General features: G+C 50.0%; 1 protein-coding gene across 7 annotated transcripts in view; it reads right to left on the bottom strand.

Moving 5' to 3' along the window:
* Positions 1–19,758, bottom strand: part of Ndst1 (N-deacetylase and N-sulfotransferase 1) — a 61,422-nt gene that overhangs the window by 16,667 nt on the left and 24,997 nt on the right. For 4 of the 7 annotated variants that reach the window (XM_028774308.1, XM_028774309.1, XM_028774304.1 and 1 more), the window contains exons 2-6: positions 12,653–13,550; positions 7,443–7,937; positions 3,399–3,486; positions 2,021–2,175; positions 1,033–1,218 (exon numbers count right to left, since the gene is read on the bottom strand). In XM_028774308.1, the coding sequence (XP_028630141.1) occupies positions 1,033–1,218; positions 2,021–2,175; positions 3,399–3,486; positions 7,443–7,937; positions 12,653–13,165 (1,437 nt within the window). In that variant the 5' untranslated portion in view covers positions 13,166–13,550. Of the gene's footprint in view, positions 1–1,032; positions 1,219–2,016; positions 2,176–3,398; positions 3,487–7,442; positions 7,938–12,652; positions 13,551–19,435; positions 19,496–19,758 lie in introns of those variants that run through there. The other 3 variants (XM_028774306.1, XM_028774305.1, XM_028774310.1) reach the window with 3 other exon arrangements.

The raw sequence follows: 19,758 nt of genomic DNA, 5'->3' as shown, positions 1-19,758 counted from the left end.
TAAGTCCAGCATGTTCCAACCTTGTACTGTGACCAAGGTACCACCACCTCTCCTGCGAGGACCTGCTGTTGACTCCTGGCTGGTCTGCCTGATTCCATTTTGTACCCTACACACTCTGCTCCACACGACAGGCAAACCGAATCAACACAGACTAGACCATGCTCCGTTCAAAATCTTTCCACCTGTGCTTAAAGCTCAAGTGCATCGCTGGCCAGCCTTCCACCTGGCCCATCACTTCCCCAATGCCCACGACATCTGCCCTAGTGGTCCCCAGCACACTCTGCCCTGGCTCCTTAACACTCCCTGCCTCTTCGGCCTAGAATGCTTTGCCTCTGGCACATAGCTGCATAGCTCAACCCAGGAGTTACTGCTAACTGCCTCCCTCCCTGCTTGGCTCTCTCCAGGGTACTTTCATCGTCTTCCAACTGTATGCTTTCCACACTTGGGACCACCTTGTCTGTCTGTCTGTCTGTCTCCAGAATTATCAGGTCCATGAGGTCAGAGACTTGTCTGGGTTTTTCACATCTGGGTCTCCTAGCCCCTAGAAGAGGGACAGACACACAGGAAAGATTCAAGAGGAGTATTCAAACATCAAATAAGTGTGATAGAGCCCTGTCCTGTACCCTCATCAAACCCCCTTTCAATAACTCTCCATGGCTGGAAGAATGGACCTGCACTTGATCCCCAATACCCCATCAGGTACCTCACAACCATCTGTAACTCTAATGCTGAAGGATCTGATACCTCTGACCTCTGCAGTATCTGTACTCCTGCACGTGCATGAACATACACACACACACACACACACACACACACACACTTAAAATAAATTTTAAAAAAGCAAGCAAGCTTTCCCAATCCCGTCACAGAAGCTAAGGTCTGGCAATCTGCCCTCCCCATGATGAAGCCTGAGGCAGAACAGCAGCAGAAACTGGCCACAAACCCCTAAGTCACCCAGGTGCAGCCATGCCTTCCAGCATCGAGTACAGCCCCACAGTGACAATGCCTGACATGCCCTTCCCAGCCACTTGCCATGATGCCATTGTGGATAAAGCCCCGGCGGTAGCGGGCAGGCTTCAGATGCGGGTACTCCTCTGTGCTGGTCACACGGATGCTCCACACTTGCTTCCAGGCCTCATACAGCTGCACGTGCACGGGGTATACACCAGAGTGGTGGGGCGCCACCGCATACCCCATATCTGTGGGGATGCCGTGCTCCTGGGGAGAGGATGACCCGGGCAGGATGAGAATGGGAGTCTTTCCCTTTGCATCTTATTTCTCTTTTTTAGAACACAAGAAAAAAAAAAAAAAACAAAGGCTGGAATGACAGAGCATATGGTCTAAGCCCATGGGTGCAGATTGGAAAACTGAGGCCTGACATGGAAAGGGAGGGGACGGAATCTCAAGAGTGACTGACGGACATAAGCCTAGACATCTCGGGTCTCCTGACTCTCACTCAGTACATAAGCCTGGAACCTAGCTTGGAGGACTCTGGTCCCTGCCGTCTCCTGCCTCGGATTGGCTAGTGTGGTCCAACCTTGTCTTCTGACTCTCTCCTTTCTTAAGTACCTCTGCCAGTTCCCCACAGGTTCTTCTATTGTGCCTGAAGTTGAGAGTTTGGATCCAGGAAATGAGCAGGCCTCAGCATGAGTCCTGAGGTGATCTCCTGAGCCTCAGTTTCTTTTATTTGGGTTTTTGGACTTTGTTGTTGTTTAATTTTGAGACAGAGTCTCATGTAGACCAAGCTAGCGATAACTGATCTCCCTGCCTCTGCCTCTGCCTCCCAAATGCTGGGATTCCAGGCATGTACCACCAGGCCCATGAACTTTAGTTTCTTGTTTATAAAGTGGGACTGCCCTCTTGCGGTGTCTAGGAGACAGTGGCTATCAAGGCAGCTCACCCCTAGCCCTGGTACAGAAACATATCTATCAAATTGAACCACAACACCACTGAGAGGCCAATGAATCCCAGACCAGCCCCTGCTCCCCTCCAGTTCTGTCCCATAGGGAATCTTACTCACGACAGCGAACTTCTTGTTCAGGGCCATCTGCTCAGCCAGCACAGACTGGTTGTGGAAGAGGTGGGGTTGCATGTGGCTCCACATGTGGGGGAACCACCAGAACTCTTTTACGTAGGACAGCAGCAGATCGTCCCCAGCATCCTCCGCATCGGTACCTATGGCAGCGGCACAGAGTGTTCAGCAAGGCTGGCTGGCCACACAGCCTCCAAACTGGCCCCTGCCTGCAGAGGGAACATTCAGCCATGGACCATCTAGGAGCTGTGTGGAAGAGTCAACTAAGCTTTGGCACAGGGGAAACACAAGCCTAGTCTAGATTGTCCTTCCCTCAGTAAGTGCCTTCCTTGGCCACATCATCTCCTCTGTGGGCTCTTGGTGTTTGAAGTCAACAATGGCGTGTCTTTCTTCTGCCTCTCATTACGCCTACTCTCATCCTATTCCAAAGGTCCAAATTGGGCCATATGCCTTCTCATCCACTAACCTATTCAAGTCCTGAGTGGATACTGGGTGCTTAAACCTCTGGCTCAGAGGTACAACTACAACTACCTCTGATCTGCTCAGGGCTAAGAACACAAAAGTGCAGACACCACCAGTAGCACTCTAGGTACCTCTAGGCCTTTGTGCACATTGTCAGCCTCTACTTATTGCTGACCATGGTGGCCCTGGCTAGAACTCCAGAGGCTAACCTCACTAAGGACTGTGGACATCAGTTCAGGGCTGGTTCTCTTTCACTTGCCCAGCATGTAAGGAACTTGGAAGAACCCTCAACCTCGGTCCTGCTACAACAAACAAAGCCCAGGATAAGGGTGGCCATGCCGGGGGTGGGGACAGCTATTTGTGCTTTCAATGTCTATGCTATGTACTTCTATAACATTCTTAAACTCAGCCCACTTCTGGCCACTGATCAAGCTCAGCAGTGCTACTTCAGCAATGAAACGGCCAAGCCTGACAACCTGGGGTCGATCCCCAGAACCCACACAATGGAAGAAGAAAACCAACCCCCAATTGTCCTCTGACCTCCACACATGCTGTGACACATGAACACAAACATATGTATACACACAGTAAATAAGAATGTAATAAAAAGTGTTTTAATTCATCTATTATCTTTTATAAATTGAAATCACTTTGAAGGGTAAGGGCGAGGAGAAAGGAAGATACGTCACCTATGACTGCACAGGCTGCCAGGCCATACGCAAACCTTACTGCTGTTATTGTCCCCAAATGCCTTGTGCTTGGATCTCACTTGTGGACCATGAGTTCTGGGGTCACTCATCCCCCAACCCAGTATGTATCTGGTGCTCTTGTAACAACAATCTGAAGGGGCAGTTTGGGAGAAGCCCAAGAGGCTGTGTGGTAGTATGGGTAGTTCACCACGTACCTGTGTGGAAGAATTTCCCTGAGTAGCCCAGGTTGAAGGTAAAGTTTGGGATATGTGTGCGAAGTTCATTCTGTGTATCAAACAGGGCCTAGGACAGAGGAAAGGCAGCAGTGAGGGGAGGTCAGGAGGCCAGACTCCTCCCACTGACCATCTGAGGGGTATCCTGCTATAACAGGTCCACCCACAAGACTCATAGGACCCAACACGCGGCCAACAGTATATCTCCGTCATGTAGCATTTGCCTTGCCTCACACCTAAGGCCTAGGTTCCATTTTCAGCATGGCCCCAAGATGCAAATGTTGGCTCCTTGTTCCGATGCTTTTAACATGAAGCAGATGCCAGCAGGGCTCGGCCACATAGGGACCATCTCAGCATAAGCTTTGAGGGGGAGCACAGGCTGTACACCTAAGAAGCCAGCACCATGCCACTTCCTACACCAGACTCTATCTGGCTTGAAGAGACCTAAGCTCCAGCCTGGCTCAGCAACAAGTGCCTGAGGAGCTCTCAAACTTCTCTAGGTCTTAATCCCAAAAGGGACCAGAAGAACTCTGTCCTCATGAGGCTCTTCAGAGAAGTGAGATTTGGCCTGTGACACTGCCTGACTTGTAGTCGCAAAGTCATGAAAAGGAGAGCTTACGGTGAAGTCACTGATACCACAAGCAGTAATATCTTCACATGGAGGACTTCTCCTCAGAGGAATGCAAGACTAGATCAAAGGATCCTGACCCTTCCAAGGACATACTCTGTGCTCTGTGTGCCAATGTTCCCCGTGTGAATGCATCTAGCACCCTGCTAGTCCATGGAAAGGGCTGATCTATAGGTTAGGGCTGTACTGTTCACAAGGCTTTGACACCTGCAAGAGCCTGCTTTCAGGCAGCACTGTTACCTCAGGCTTCTGACCAAGGTTAATCACTGCCTGACAGTCACATGATCTAGCCATGGAGCCTTGAGCAAGCCTCTCCATCTCTCTGAGCCACGGTGGCCTCCTCGGTAAGATGGCACTCATACTCCTGCTCCCTCCGCTGTGAAGATCCAATGAGGTGATGCACACAGACAGCTGAGCACAGAGCCTAGCACTCACTAAACCCTAGCTACCCAAGTTCTGTCTACACTACAGAACCGGTACTGTGTGGCCAAAACTACATTGCCAACTGCTGGTTGGTTAAGGGCATTGTATGACGGTGTTGGCAGGAAGGCTCAACTGGAGTGAACTTAAAAGCCTCAACAGGAGAGCACTAGAGAAAAGCCAGGAGTAGCATTATCCATAAAAGCAGATCAGCACTGCCCAAGCCTGCTGTGGGAGTAGGAGAGGGAGGAGCCTGACCATGAGGACATGCCTCTCCCCTACCTAAGTCAGGCACCACTCTGTAAGCCCAGTGCAGGAAACAGCTCGAGGCCCTCCCTGGCATTCCCCCTGACTTTAGGCTCAGTGACAGGATGGGACTTCTCTTAGTCAGAGTCACACTGGGACTTGACTAAAATTGGGTCTTCATGCCCCGAGACCATCCACCCTTCCCCTCTCTCTTTGCAGAGTTCACTTCTGAGCAGGACAGGGCCACAACCCCAGGACCTTTCCTTCCAAACCTTGGGCCAACCCTGCCAGAGCTTTCAAGTTCAGGAGGACAACACTCACGGATCTGCACTGCTCAGGGAAAGTGCCTGCCACACTGTCTAAAGCCTCTAGTAGCATCAAAGAGGTCTGTGTCTGGTGCTAATACATTTCTAGCCCTGTTAATCTCCGGAGGGAGGACACCCAGTCAGCAGGCAGCAGCTCTGGGGACTTAATCCCCTGTTTTGTCTCTATCTTCTTTATTGTTCTGTTTGCCCTCTGTGGTGGCAACCTACCCTGGTGCCCTTACACCAGCATGCCGTCTCCTCTGCAGTCTCCAGTAAGATCAATGACTGGAGACAACTGCATCTTAGACTCTCCTCTAGCAGGCTTCTTTCTTGGTGATAGCGCACGTGTGTGTGCACAACCCTATGTTTGCAAAGAGCCTACGCAAACAATTTGGTAAATTGTTTCGGAATTTAACATAAGCATCCCACTACTGGTATACAGTTGTTAAAACACACTGTGCATGTGACTTGGGATCTTATTCTGAAGAATCTTGTGGGGGCTTTGACAATAACAAACATTTTTTAAGAGTTAAAAGTTGCATCTGGGTTAAAAGGCAGATTACCACAGGGGAAAAGTTCCTGAACAGAACTCCAATGGCATATGCTCTAAGATCGAGAATTGACAAATGGGACTTCATAAAATTGCAAAGTTTCTGTAAGGCAAAGGACACTGTCAATAGGACAAAACGACAACCAACAAATTGGGAAAAGATCTTTACCAATCCTTCATCTGATAGAGGGCTAATATCCAATATATACAAAGAACTCAAGAAATTAGACTCCAGACAACCAAATTACCCTATTAAAAAATGGGGTATAGAGCTTAACAAAGAATTTTCAACGGAAGAAACTCGAATGGCCGAGAAGCATCTAAAGAAATGTTCAGCATCCTTAGTCGTCAGGGAAATGCAAATCAAAACAACCCTGAGATTCCATCTCACACCAGTCAGAATGGCTAAGATTAAAAACTCAGGTGATAGTAGATGCTGGCGAGGGTGTGGAGAAAGAGGAACACTCCTCCATTGTTGGTGGGACTGCAAGATGGTGCAACCACTTTGGAAATCAGTCTGGCGGTTCCTCAGAAAATTGGACATAGCATTACCCGAGGATCCAGCTATACCACTCCTAGGCATATACCCAGAAGATGCTCGAACATATAACAAGGACATATGCTCAACTATGTTCATAGCAGCCTTATTTATAATAGCCAGGAGCTGGAAAGAACCCAGATGTCCTTCAACTGAGGAATGGATTCAAAAAATGTGGTATATTTACACAATGGAGTATTACTCAGCTATTAAAAACAATGAATTCGAGAGGTTCCTAGGTAAATGGATGGAACTAGAAATTATCATCCTGAGTGAGGTAAGCCAATCACAAAAGAAGACACATGGTATTCACTCACTGATTATTGGATATTAGCCTAGAACCTTGAAATGCCCAAGATGCAACTCACAGGCCACATGAAGCCCATAAAGAAGGAAGACCAAGTGAGGGTGATTCGGTCCTTCTTAGAAGGAGCAACAAAATACTCAAGGGAGCAAATATGGAGACAAAGTGAGGGACAGAAACTGAAGGAGGGGCCGTCTCAAGACCACTCCACCTGAGTATCTATCCCATGTGCAATCACCAAAGGTAGATGCTGATGTGGAAGACAGGAAGTGCATGCTGATAAGAGCCTGATATGGATATCTCCTCAGAGGCCTTCAAGAGTCAGACATATTCAGAGGCAGATGCTCACAACTAGCCATTGAACTGATCATGGGGTTCTCAATAGAGGAGTTAGAGTGAAGACTGAAGGAGCTGAAAGGGTTTGTGGCACCATGAGGAGAGCAACAATACCAACCAACCACAGCTCCCAGGGTCTAAACCACCAGCCTGGGAGCACTTAGGGGGGGATCCAGGGCTTCAGCTGAATATGTAAAAGTGGAGGGCCCTGCTGGGCATAGGTGGAAGAAGAGAACCTTGACCTCATGAAGGCTGGATGCCCCAGGGGGTGGGAATTTTGAGGGTGGGGAGGTGGGAGTGGGGGGGTGTAGATAGAGGTTACATCCACAGAGAAGAAGGAGGAGGGGCGAGGGGATTGGGGGTTCCGAGGGGGTGGTGGGGGATGGGGTAAGGGGACAACATAGGAAATGTAAATAAATCATCCAATAAAAAAAAAAAAAAAAAAGAAAACCAAAAAAAAAAAGGCAGATTACAACTCTTGCCAGATTCATTTTTGTTTCTGCCTGGGTCTCTTCCTCCTGAACTCCAGAATACACATGCGAAATCCCCCCATATTTAACACTTTAACGAAATGTTAGATGCCTCTTGCACATAGTAAGACAGCAACTGTATGAAGTGGGGAATCAATGGGTCTACGAATAACAGCACAGGAGGCGCGGATGAGGTGTGGCCCACGACACACCCCAAGTCTCTCCTTACCTTCACATCCTCCACCTTCATGCGTGTGCCCTCCTTGCCCACAAAAATGTCATCAATGTCCACCAGGATGTACCGGTCCAAAGGCAGTGAAAGGCGCTTCCCTGTGAGGAAGGCCACAGCATCCACGAAGACGAGCTTATGCAGCCAAAAGTTGAGGTTGTTGCCAAACAGCACACGCTGGATGCCGTCGTGGAGGCCCAGGTCCTGGACCACAGTAGCATGCAGTGCAGCATGCAGGCCAGCATCTGCACCCAGGTGTGGGATGGACTCGGAGGAGCGTGTCTTGGCCAGCAGCACTGGTTCATAGGTAGAGTGGTTAGACTGGAACACAGTCCAATCCTCTCCGGGCAGCACGCCTTTCTCTACCTCACTGGGCCGTGTCACATAGAGCAGTGGGGACTTGGGGTTGATGCTGCAGTCTTTCAAGCCCAGGTTCGAATGCAGGAAAAGAGGGAAGCCTTTGAGCTGTGCACTCAGCAGGCTGTTCTCATTGGCCTACAGCAGTGTGGGGTAGAACAGCTGTCAGGCGTAGCTGGTAACAGTAACATCAGCAATATTTACAACTTCACAAGAGCTACCATATCCCTGAATACATTCACACAGAGACATATAGACACACACACATACACAATACATGCATGCACAAATAGACACAGATAAACATCAACATGCAAACACATACACACAGATACACATACAGTATGCAGATATACAGACACACACAGACACATACAGACACACATGCATGCATGCACACACACAGACACACGCATACATATTCCTGACAAAAAAGCCTCCCTCCCACACAAAAAGTCAGCTCTCTTGCCCACTAGTCACCACCGAGAGCAATACAATCTTTACCACTTCCCTTTGCCTCCGGGGATTTGCTGCTACCCCATTCCCTGTACATCATCTCCCCTTCCCTGGTCTCACCACTCCTTCATGCTCTCCCTCTCCTCCCAACCATCTGCCCCTAAATATGGTACATGTATACTGGTTCAATTCTCTCCCCTGGGACTGGTAAACTCCTGTTATCCTTCAAATGCCAACATATATAGCTGCTTCCTCCAATGGCCTCCCTAAGGTCATCACAGCAAAGCCTCAAATGCCGTACTCGGTTCAGAGCCTCCCTCCTACCAGCCTAAGCTACTTGAGAACACGGCTGTATTTCTTACTTTGTATCCCTGACACCCAACAGGGATGCATAATCATTTGATAAGTAACTATTTTTAACAATGAAAGAGGAACAAACAACTGCCAATATCTAACACCTGATAGCTGTGGATTCCAGGGCTAATTTATCAGTCTGCAGCTACATACTGTACTAGACATTAAGTATTTAATGAGATATAGTGAGAAAAAAGACAGACAGGAAACAGAGTGTAAACTGAGAAAAGCAGATGTGGTCCTCCCCTTAGAGTTAAGCAGGAAGGAGAAACCACTAAATAAGAATAAAACACTGTGCAAACCCATGGAAAAGGTCAGAGCTGCAGACCGGCACATGCTGGGCAGACGCCTGGCTCAGGAGGCTCCTGGAGAAGGGGCCTCTGGAGCATGCTACCTGATGAGTGATCAACTAGGAGGAGGTAGAGGTCAAGTCCTAAGAATAGCAAGTGAAAAGGCCCTGAGGCAGGAGACAGCACAGCAGGATCAAGGGACAGCAAGGAGCCATGAAGAGATCAAGAAAGGAGAAGAGGCAGGAGGGCCATGGGGGTAGACCCAGGTCCCTGGAGCTGTCAAGGATTACGATGAGGTCACAGGTTCACAGCATCCGGAGAAGAAAGAAGGGCTACCCACAGGACACCTGTGGGGCTGCCCTGGTAAGCACCATGCCTGGGCACATGCTGAAGAGTAGGCTTCAGTCTGAGCCTTGTGCCTGGGGCAGAGCTCAGCCTGCCCAGAGAAAGTTGGTTACTAATCTTAACAGTCAGGCTTCTTCTACTCCCACAAAGCCTCTGCAGGGGCCTGGTTTTGTAAACTGTGATAAGGAACCACACTGGATCTCCAGATGCACGGAATGCTTGTCAAGGCCCCATCCTGAGGCAGCTTCAGTACTGAGGTGCAAGAGACTGAGACCCATCCCCAGAGACAACCTCTCCAGGCTCCCAGATCCTCACCATCCTAAGTCAGCACTGGCCCAGAGTGTGACCTATGTGGGGGACTGATACACGTCAGGCCTCTGTCTTCCGCTGCTCAGGCCTGGGAAGCCACTGAGACACTACTGCTCAGGAATCCCATTTCAAAGTCCTGGCCCTGAGCTTGCTGAGAGGTGCCAGTGGCTTGTCTAGAAATGAAGCTACTGTGGAAGAAGAAGCCAGGCCACAACAGCTACCACAGACAGCCACGAAAGGATCCAGCCAGGGAAGGGAACAGGAGGCCCAGGCACTGGAGACGCTGGCTCTGTCACAGGGTCCCTCTAGACTAGACCTTCTTCCTATCCCTCAGCACTAAGGAGACAGCCACTGTCCCAAAGGGGTCTCCCTGACGTAAGGAAAAGCCAGAGTGAGGAGTAGGATAGAGGCCTAGCACAGACTTCCTGAGGAGCAGGCAATCTGCCCTGAGAAACCCTACATCCGTTCTCTGAGTCTCTCTCTAGTCAGCTGGTTCCTATGTAGCCTCTGAGGTCATCCAGTTAGAAGTAATAAGCTGGGTTGTCAAATCTTGGCTGGGTGGCATACTAACTATGTCCCTCTGGTAAAACCACTTAATCTTTTCTCATGTTATCTGAAAACAAAGTGCCTACTCTATTTGACAGAGCAAGCAAAGCAACGTGCTGGGCACTGAACATGACCTTCACCAACCCTGGTGCATCCAGATGCAGGCTGTCCATCTACTCTGTGAGGCTGACACACATCAGTGCTAGGAATGGGCACAGATGAGGACCCAAGCCCTATCTCAAGGACTTCTCGGAGGCACAGTGCCAGGGGCACATGCCAAGCGCAATGCTGTGTTTACTACACAGGGAGTAGGCACACCACCCCAGCTGCCGCTGATGCAGCAGCTCCAGGTGCTGGCCCTCATCCTCCATTCCCTCCACGGTCTTTCTTCTAGCATGGTCTAGAAGCAGAAGCTGTAACTCGTGCCATTAGCTGGACATCCTAACCAAGGTCACACTGCTTTTAAGTTTCAGAAAGATGTGGCACAGAGTCTGGACTTTTAAGCTTGTGATCTCACCCTGCCTTGAGAATCTGGAACATGAGACCTGGCATAGGCACTTGAGTCTGACAAGTCCAAGGAGCAGCACAGAAGCCAGACTCTGCAGAAACAGCAGTGATGCACCTCAGCCACCAGGCGGCGCATGTCCTAACAGACCAGTCACAAGCCTCAGCTCAAAATCCCAGAGTCTTGACTTAAGGCACCAGAGCAGGGAGAGTCACGTTTGCCACTGTCGCGGTGAGACTGAGCATGCCCCTGCTTTTCAATGGGCCCCATTCATGTTCACCTTCAACAAGGAGTTGGCATTACATAGAGTCCATGCTCTGTTGTTTTAAGCTCCATGTCCACACCCCAGGCCTGGAGTCTAGAACACGACACAGAGCTTCTGGCACAGAGTTCCACTGAGTAAACCCAACGCAGCTCCTGGACTCAAACCTCAGAAAGACCAAGCCTATATGGCTCGGGGCTTTGTGGACTCGAATCCCGGATAATACTTGGTAGGAGTGTGAGCTTGTGAGCTCGGATACATTTCTTAATTGTCTCTGCCTCAGTTTACCCCTCTCTTAAATCAGCATATCTCCTGCTTGCCTTGGAGAATGGCTTATTAGTGTGAAGTAAGTTAATTTGTGTGAAGCAGGCTGGCAGCACATGGCCCTGAATGAGCTCTCGATAACTGTCTGCCGTTCTGATGATTCTCAGGCCTGGGGCTCTGAGTCAACCTTAATGAAGTTCATGGCAGGGAAGGGTATAGAGTGCAGGAGAAAAGAAAAAAGCACAGAGACAATGGAGCCAGCCTGACTTTCTGCTTCTGTGAAGCCGTAAACCAGGCCAGTGTTCCCCAGAGGGTGCTCTGTGAAAGAGATCAAGCTGGCTGGGAAACAAATCACACTGGGCCGCCCCACTGCAGGATTTCTAAGGGCCTTTGGTTTTTTGACTCACTCTTCCTTTTCAGCAGCAGAGCCTCCTGCTGTATTAGTGCATGAAAGAGCGTGCTGTGGGAAGCCTGGGCTAAAGCAGCCTCTCCCGGCACTGAACAAAGGAGCAGTGCGCGGGGAGGCTTGGGACACGGGCACCTTCTGTCTGGATCCTACTCCTGGCTCTGTACTCACACCATGCCATAGCTGCCCTCAGCCTTGTGCCCTTCCCGGCCCCTCCAGGACACTTCATGGGGGACAACTTTCCTGGCTGCCCACAGAAGCCAGCGTTGTCCCCCACACCCACTCTTGCGTACCCTCCTCTGTCCCCTGCTTTATAGATTGATCATACCTCCATAGCCTCTGTGTGGCCCGACGCCCACTCCACCCCTACTATGCTAAATCTCAGCTGTGACTTGTCTGTTTCCGTTCATTACTCTATGCACTGGAACTTAGCACAAGACCCAGGACACTGGAAGCATCCAGTAAACAAATGTCCCCCAAAGTCCCCCAGTCAAGTCTCTAGCTGGTGCCTACATTCATCTTGCATGACCATATATCCATTATCCCTGTCCCCTCCTCAAGGGCAGCTCCTCCATGACAAGCTTTCAGCAATGACCCCAATCCCCTGGGTGGTTCAGGGAATTCCACAAGCCCACAACAGTGCCCGGCCTGCACACTGGCTTTTCTTTCTTTCTCTTTGTACAAAATGGCTCTGGTTTAGGAGCACATTCTGCACAAACTCCACCCTCCACTGTCTCCAGGAGGAAGACCACAGGTAGAAAACCAAGCTGCCTCAGATGAGTAACTTGACCTTCGTGTCCTTTACTTGGCCATCCTCTGAGATGACCACCAGGGCAGGGTTCAGAGTAAATAGCAGAGTATGCCTTTCCTACCTTGCACCCAAACCCAAGTCTTCAGGCAAGTGCCTACTGCACACTGAGCCCCATATATAGTGGGCAAGGCCTCCAAATACTTAGTAAGCAATTCCCCAGCAGCAGGCAGACAACCATTTACCATTCATGACAAGGGAGCTAAGTGCTACCACCACACTCATTTCACAGTGCAAACTGACACGTGCTCGGCTAGCAAATGTAGAGACGGTGCGAGGAACTGCTCAGAAACCTGCTCCCTGAATACCTTGAAGAAGCCAATGATGCCCACGCCGTAGGCCACACAGTACTTGTCCAGCAGCTCCCGGTTCCAGGCATCCAAGTTGACATACTTGAGGATGTTCTCATAGATGATGAGGGCGAAGCGGCCACGGCCCTTGTCAGTGAGTGTGGGCATGTCCCCCTTCCCCGGTGCAATCTCTGTTCGATACTTGAAGCGACTGGATTCCAGGATTGCCACCACCTCCTGGCCCAGCTGTGAATAGAGGCTCTCCACAAATACCAGCACCAGTGGGTCTGTTCGGGAAGGGACGACAGCCTGCACAGGCTTGATTGGCAGGAGACGGCTAGGGGCAACAGGTGGTGGGTCCCCACAGTCGGACTCAGAAGCATCTGCTGAGGGCTCAAGGCCCCGGTTCCAACCATATAGGTAGTAGGCAGAGACAAAGACGCTGAACAGGCAAAAGACAAACAGCAGGAACAGGACAGCCTGTGGGGACAGGTGCCGACACAGCCTCCGGAGGCACGCCAGGGCAGGCATTCTGGCCCCCAAGATCTCAACCAGCAGAGGCCCAGCCTGGCCTGGTCCCCCAAAATCCTTACACAGGAGTCCCAAAAGTTGTCTACTGACTGAGAAATGCAGAGATTTAGGAAGTGAGATGTTCAAGGGCAGTGGAGAGAAGGCTCCGGGCCCCTGGCCCTTTCGTCCAGCCAGGGGTACAGTCTACAGGCTGGTTTTCCTTCCTTCCTCTGCACCCCTTTATGTCACCATGGCAAACCCCAGCGTGGTCCTGTGCAGAGCAAAAGTGCCCCAGGGCGTCAGGGCCTCCTGGGAGCAGTCACCAGCAGGTCAAAAGACACTGGGCCAGCCAGGGGGTGCCGCATGCCGCTCTTCACGTTGGGCCCACAGGGTAAAAGCTGGGGAGCTGGGGAGAAAAGCAGAGAGTTAGAGTGGGCTTTCAGAGTCAGTGGACCACAGATATACAGGTCTTGACAAGGTGGGCTCACACTCACGAACTGCTGCCCATTTCTCTGAGCCTCAGGCTCACCACGTGTGAGATGGAGCAAGCAACAAAAGTAGCCAGGCCATAAGGAGTCAGAAGATGAAGGCCAACAATGCACAGGAATCATGAAGAGTCTACTGAATGAAGCATCTATCAGGGTGACTGTTGGCTCTCATTATTAATAGGCCAAGACTAGGCCAAGAAAAACCCAGGGCTAGAGAGATGGCTCTCGGGGTTAGGAGCACTGGCTATTCTTGCAGAGGACCCAGGTACAGTTCCCACCACCCACATGGAGGCTCACCACTATCTAAAACTCCAGTTCTAAGAATTCAATGACCTTTTCTGACTTCCATAGGCACAAAGCTTGTACATGGCACATATACATACGTGTAGGCTACAAATAATACAAACAATAAAAACAAATACAGTATCTTTAAAACAAAACAAAACTCCAGAAGCAAAATATGACGCTGAGCAATTCCAAGAACCAGGAGGAAGAGGTAGAATTCTGTATCAGGACCAAGCAGCACATCCTTCCGTCCACTAACCTTTCTACTGTCTGCTCCTTTTCCTTCCTTCACCAGCCTTTCCTCTGAATGACCCCAGCAACCCCCTTCAATAACAGAAGCAGCCAGAGCAGGAATCCAACCCAGAGCTATGTACAAAAGCCCGTAGGAAGTCACTACCTCTGAAGCATCAGTAAACTCTCCCCGTGAGAGTCCTTCCACGCCGGGGCGTGGATGAGGGTCAATGGAACAAATGTGTCTAAGGGGCCTCACACAAAGACACTCAGAAACGGGTGGTTTGCTCAGATGCAACCATGAAATCTCTCCCTCACATGCATGCTTGGCAACCCTGGTCAGCAGGTGACCACCAACGCCTGTCCAAGGAATGATGGGAAAGGCAGGGACCTCCCCTACACCAGGCCTTACCCACTCAGACAGCCAGAATTCTAGGTTCTAGCTCTTTCCCCAGCCTGAGCCCCACCAGGGTGTCAAAGCGAGAACACCCATCTCTCTCTGGAAAGAGTGAGCAGAGACCACACACACTGTGCAACGGCTCCAATTCCCATGTTCCCACAGCAGGCCTGGACGCCGCCACCTCCTGCCTCCCCTTCCCCCCACCCCCCTTATATGTGAGTGAAAACCAGAGACTTCACATGGGGCACCCCTACAGAGCTAGCCAGAAGCTCCCCTATGCCAGAAATCACGGAAGTGAGAAATCACGGAAGTGAGACAGACTAGGCCAAGATGAGAAACTGGGACTCTGGGGTTGGCCTTATGGGTAAAGATCTCTAATCTCCTCCCAGGCCCAGCAAGAGCTGTACTTCTAGGAATTCATCCTGGATGTAATCACTGCAGAAGCATGTAAAGATTTCCCCATGGGAGGAGCAAGACAGGGTGGGGAATGGGGGAAGGAAACAGAGAGACAAATAAAAAAATAAAGTGCAAGGGCTGGAAAGATGCCTCAGCAGTTAAGAGTATAGCTGCTCTACCTAAGGACTAGTGCTCTACTTTCAACGCCCACAGGCAGCGCACAACCATCTGTAACTTCAGCTCCAGGGGGCCCAGTGCCCTTTCTGGCCTCTCTGTGGGCACCAGGTACGCATGTGGTACAAAAGCATACATATAGACAGACCACCCATACCCATAATACAAACCATAAATTTTTAAATGAAAATAAAAAATTTACATACAATACCATAAAGAAAGCTATCATTTTGTATATAAACTTAAAAATCATATAAAGGGCCAGGGGTGGCTCAGTGCATTGAGGTGTTTGATATGCGTGCCTGAGTTGGATCCCCACAACCCACGTTGGAAGGCAGATGCAGTAGGATCTGTAATCTCAGCACTCCCACATCATCGTAGGAGGCTGAGGCAGGAGAAGCTCCAGGAAGCTGGTGCGGCAGCTATCCTCCAAGATGCAGCAAAGCAGCAGAAACAACCAGAGAGACACTCAACAATTCCACAAAAAACGAAAGATGGCAGATGAGCCAACTGTGAAACGTAGTTCTCTGACCTCCACATGCATGGCACGGACGCTGTGGCACGGACAGGCCTATACGCACATGTCATACACACACCATTATACACACACAGGATGGAGTTTCTAAAAAAATAAATAAAAATAAAAAAGAAATATATACTTTAAAAAAAGATTTCTCAGCCAGGCAGTCTTGGCGCTTGGAGGAGCCAAGAATGGAAGAAGGAAGAGCATGATCAGCAAGCAACCTGGAGGTGAGGAACCGTGTGCGAGGCTTTCCAGGACGCCCTGCAGTGCCAGAGACCAGAGGAGGAAAGGGCAGGTGTCCCGACAGAGCCAGGAAGGCTAACGAGACCAGCATCTCACTTACCAATGAAAAAGGCTATCTACAGCCACAGCCGTGGCCAGGCCTGACCCCACACCATGTCAACACAGGAACACAAAGCGGGGGGCATGGGGGAGGGGGGCCCTAAGGGTCGGCCCACACCATTCATCTGGCCCTACAGAAGAGGAGGAAGTGAGCTCAAGTGTGTGTCAGTGGCCTCTCTGTCCCATTAACAGCCCTTCTGCTTGTTAATAATGCAGTTCATGGCCTCGGGCATCTGAGTGTCAAGGGCCCCCATGGGATCCTGACATTTTTTCAGATATAAAAAAAGTGCACATGGGGCTGGAGAGATGGCTCAGTGGTTAAGACCACTGACTGCTCATCCAAAGGTCCTGAGTTCAAATCCCAGCAACCACATGGTGGCTCACAACCATCTGTAATAAGATCTGATGCCCTCTTCTGGTGTGTCTGAAGACAGCTACAGTGTATTCATATATAATAAATAAATAAATAAATCTTTAAAAAAAAAAAGTGCACATCTGAAAACTGTGCATGGCTGCCAGAGGCTGAGTGAGGGCTGGAAGACTAACTGGGCAGAGCACAGGTGACTCTTCCACAGTGAGATGGCTCTGTCAACGCTGTAATCCTACCCTTACACACGCAACCCACAGAATGTGTAACATCAGGAGTGAGCCAGGCTGTGAGTGAAACTGTGGCTCCACACAGCCTTATGAGCTGTAACACTGCACTGCTACACTGGGAGTCACTGATAATGGGGGACACTGTATGTGCAGCAAGGAACACTAGTCTCCTATCAGCTTTACTGTGAAAGCAAAAATGTCCAACAGTGAGAAGCTCTTCCAGAGGACCTGAACTCACTCCCTCCACCCACCCATGGGAGGTGGCTCACGGCACCCTGGAACTCTAGCTCCTGGGGCTCCAACACTCTCTTCTAGCCTCCAGGAGCACTCCCGCACACTCAAATAAAAAATAAAAATAATTTTAACTCTGAAAATATATACATGTACATATACTATACATGCAACAATACCAAAGAACTCAGACCAGATGTCCCAAGTGCAAGCATGAACCCAGAGTCCTACATTAGGAAACCTTCAGATTCCACAAGCGGGCTGTAACCGCCATTAGCAGTCGCTCCCATTGCCTCCTTAGCACGCTCACAATGATCCTCACAACACGGACAACAGCTTAGTTCACACAGCACTGCAAAGCTCATCTCTCTGGCAGCCCTGGAATCTGACCGGGGCAAGCCCTGAGTTCACAGAGGAAGAGTAAGTGCAGAAGCAGGGTGCCTGTTCTATACACTAGTGGGCCTTGCCTAGCAAATGCAGTTGCTACAGCTGTCTTCTCATCTTCTTCCTCCTCCTCTTCCTCTTCTTCCTCCTCCTCCCCACTCCTCCTCCTCCAAAAACTCCTATCTTTGGAAGCTGTGGCTGGGATTTCCCAGCAGGAGAGGGACAAAGCCTTGGCAAAGTTCAGACCAGACTGCGGAGAAAATAACCCACTCCCTTGTAGACAAAGCAGACTTCCCAGCTTTCTGGTAAGGGATCTTTGCACAGACTATCCGTGATCCACCAGTAGCTACTGAAAGCCTTTCTCACCTTCTCCATTACAGAGCAAGAGGGCTCATGAGGCGAAGACCTGGGAAGCATCTACTTTCTCCAGAATCACCAAGGCATCAGGCTAGCTGAGGCCAGCTGGGCTCTTTTCTGTAAACCAAAGCCTTGCCCAACCAGTCACCATATTAGTCAGGTGGCTCACGATGTCCCCATCCCCCATCCTCCTGAGACACTCAGTCATGCTTCACATCCCAGTTCCAAAGCCGTGGCCTCTCTGAAGTTATTTCCAACCACCCCATTCCCACCCCAAGCCTAACCCTTAGTGCCTCCCATCCCTTGACAGAGGAAAATACAGTCCTGGAACCAGAAAGCAGATGTGTGTTCTCTGGTTTACACAACATTTTTCTTTCATTTAGGAGATTTCTCCTAATGGTCTGTACCTTTCTAAGTTCTCTTTCAAAAGGGCACACCAGAACTAGGGAGATGCCTCAGTCACATACGCTGTCACATACGAGTGAGTTTAGATCCTCAGCACCAACACAAATGCCAGGTGGGCACAGCAAACCACCTGTAATCCCAGTACTCAGGAGACGAAGATGGGAGTCCCCCAGCAGGGTATCTAGCTTGACTAGCCAAACTGGAGAGTTCTGGGTTCCAGTGAGACTTTGCTTCAGTGTGCAAGGAAGACAGTAAGTAGAAAAGACATCTGACCTCAGCCTCTGGCCTCCACAGCCAACATGTGCACTCATTCGTGTGCCCACACACATGCCTGTACACCTATACCCACACCACACATGCATAGCACACAGCGCGTTCCAGTAACAATTAGGTGTGCATCCCTACATCTGCCACCTACTGAGACCCTGTCCACCTGACTGGCTTCTTAAGAGCCCTAGAAAATAAACTTTGCTTCTGCCCTGGGTGTCACACAAATATGAGGACCAAAGTCTCAGTCATCATTGAGTCTCCCACTCTCTCTCAGATCCTGATGTCTCCAGATAAAAGCAAGCTCCAGGCAAGGTTCCGTTACAGTCCCAGGAAAACCACTGAATTGTGATTCTTCCTGACTTTTAGTCTTTCGTTCCTCTAATAAAATCACAACAAGGTACAATTATAATCATCACCGTCATGACTGGCACTGTCGCCACATATGAAGCATTTACTATGAGCTCTCACTGTGTTTGCCATCTTTTATACCTTATCTCACGCGATCCTTACAGTAACGTGCTGACATCCTCATTTACAGATGAGAAAAATGAGGCCTAGACATTGTTGTTTTCCCCAAATCACAAAACTAGACCCCTGCTCAGCTGCTATTTGAACCCAGACCCCATGAAAAGGAGTGCTCTCGAGTCACACGGGACCCTTAGCTCTGCAGCTTGAGAGGGACCACAGCCACAGAGGCCTCCACCCTCAGCCTGACTTCCACTGCACTCTCCCAATCCTAGCCTTAGCTTTCCCTGCCAAAGTGCTGGAGATAATGAATGAGATGCTCTGGTCGTCATGGAGACACCATGGCAACCCAGCACTTTCGGGAAATGTGGCCACTGCTCTAGAGTTGAAAGTCACTCTCCTCCCTACATCCCTAGCTCAAAGTTTCTCTACATCCCTCCTCAGAACCCATAGGAAACTAAAGACTTCTTATAGCACAAGCTGTTCAGAAGATGGCAGCAGGAGAGGGGGCAAGCAACTTGGCTCAGATGAAAGAGGCCTCCAGGGTTGAGGCTGAGAGCCCCCGGAACAGACTAGGTGAGCTGTAGATTTGAGGGTGAAGTGTGTCACCACGTGCCAGCGGGTCCTGAAAAGCACTCTGTGCTCATCTTCCCATTACCATCAGAAACAGAAGCAAAGTGGCTGCTAGCCGCACTCAGGCTGAAGGAAGCCTGCCAGGCTGGGATCTTGGCTTCGTTACTTACCAGTCTGTGACCTTTAGACAAGTCTCTCAACTTCTCTGAACCTCAGTTTCCCTTCCTCTGCTGAAAAAAAAAAATGTAATTATGCCGTACTCTTTTCTATTACATGATGGCTGGATGTAGTGTCTTACACCTGTAATATCAGCACACAAGAGGCTGAGGCAGTAGGACTGCTGAGAGTTTGAGGCTACCTTGGGGTCTAGAGAGACTTTTTTTAAAGGGGTGTGTGTGTATGTGTGAATGTATGTACTTGCACATGCACACAGGCATGTGTCAGTTTATGGGAATGTGCAGATGTCAGTGCTCACAATCAAGACGTGACGAGG

This window comes from Grammomys surdaster, unplaced genomic scaffold (assembly GCF_004785775.1).
Source record: "Grammomys surdaster isolate TR1022 unplaced genomic scaffold, NIH_TR_1.0 239, whole genome shotgun sequence".
Taxonomy (NCBI): Eukaryota; Metazoa; Chordata; class Mammalia; order Rodentia; family Muridae; genus Grammomys; species Grammomys surdaster.
This window is presented reverse-complemented; position numbering and strand designations above follow the sequence as displayed.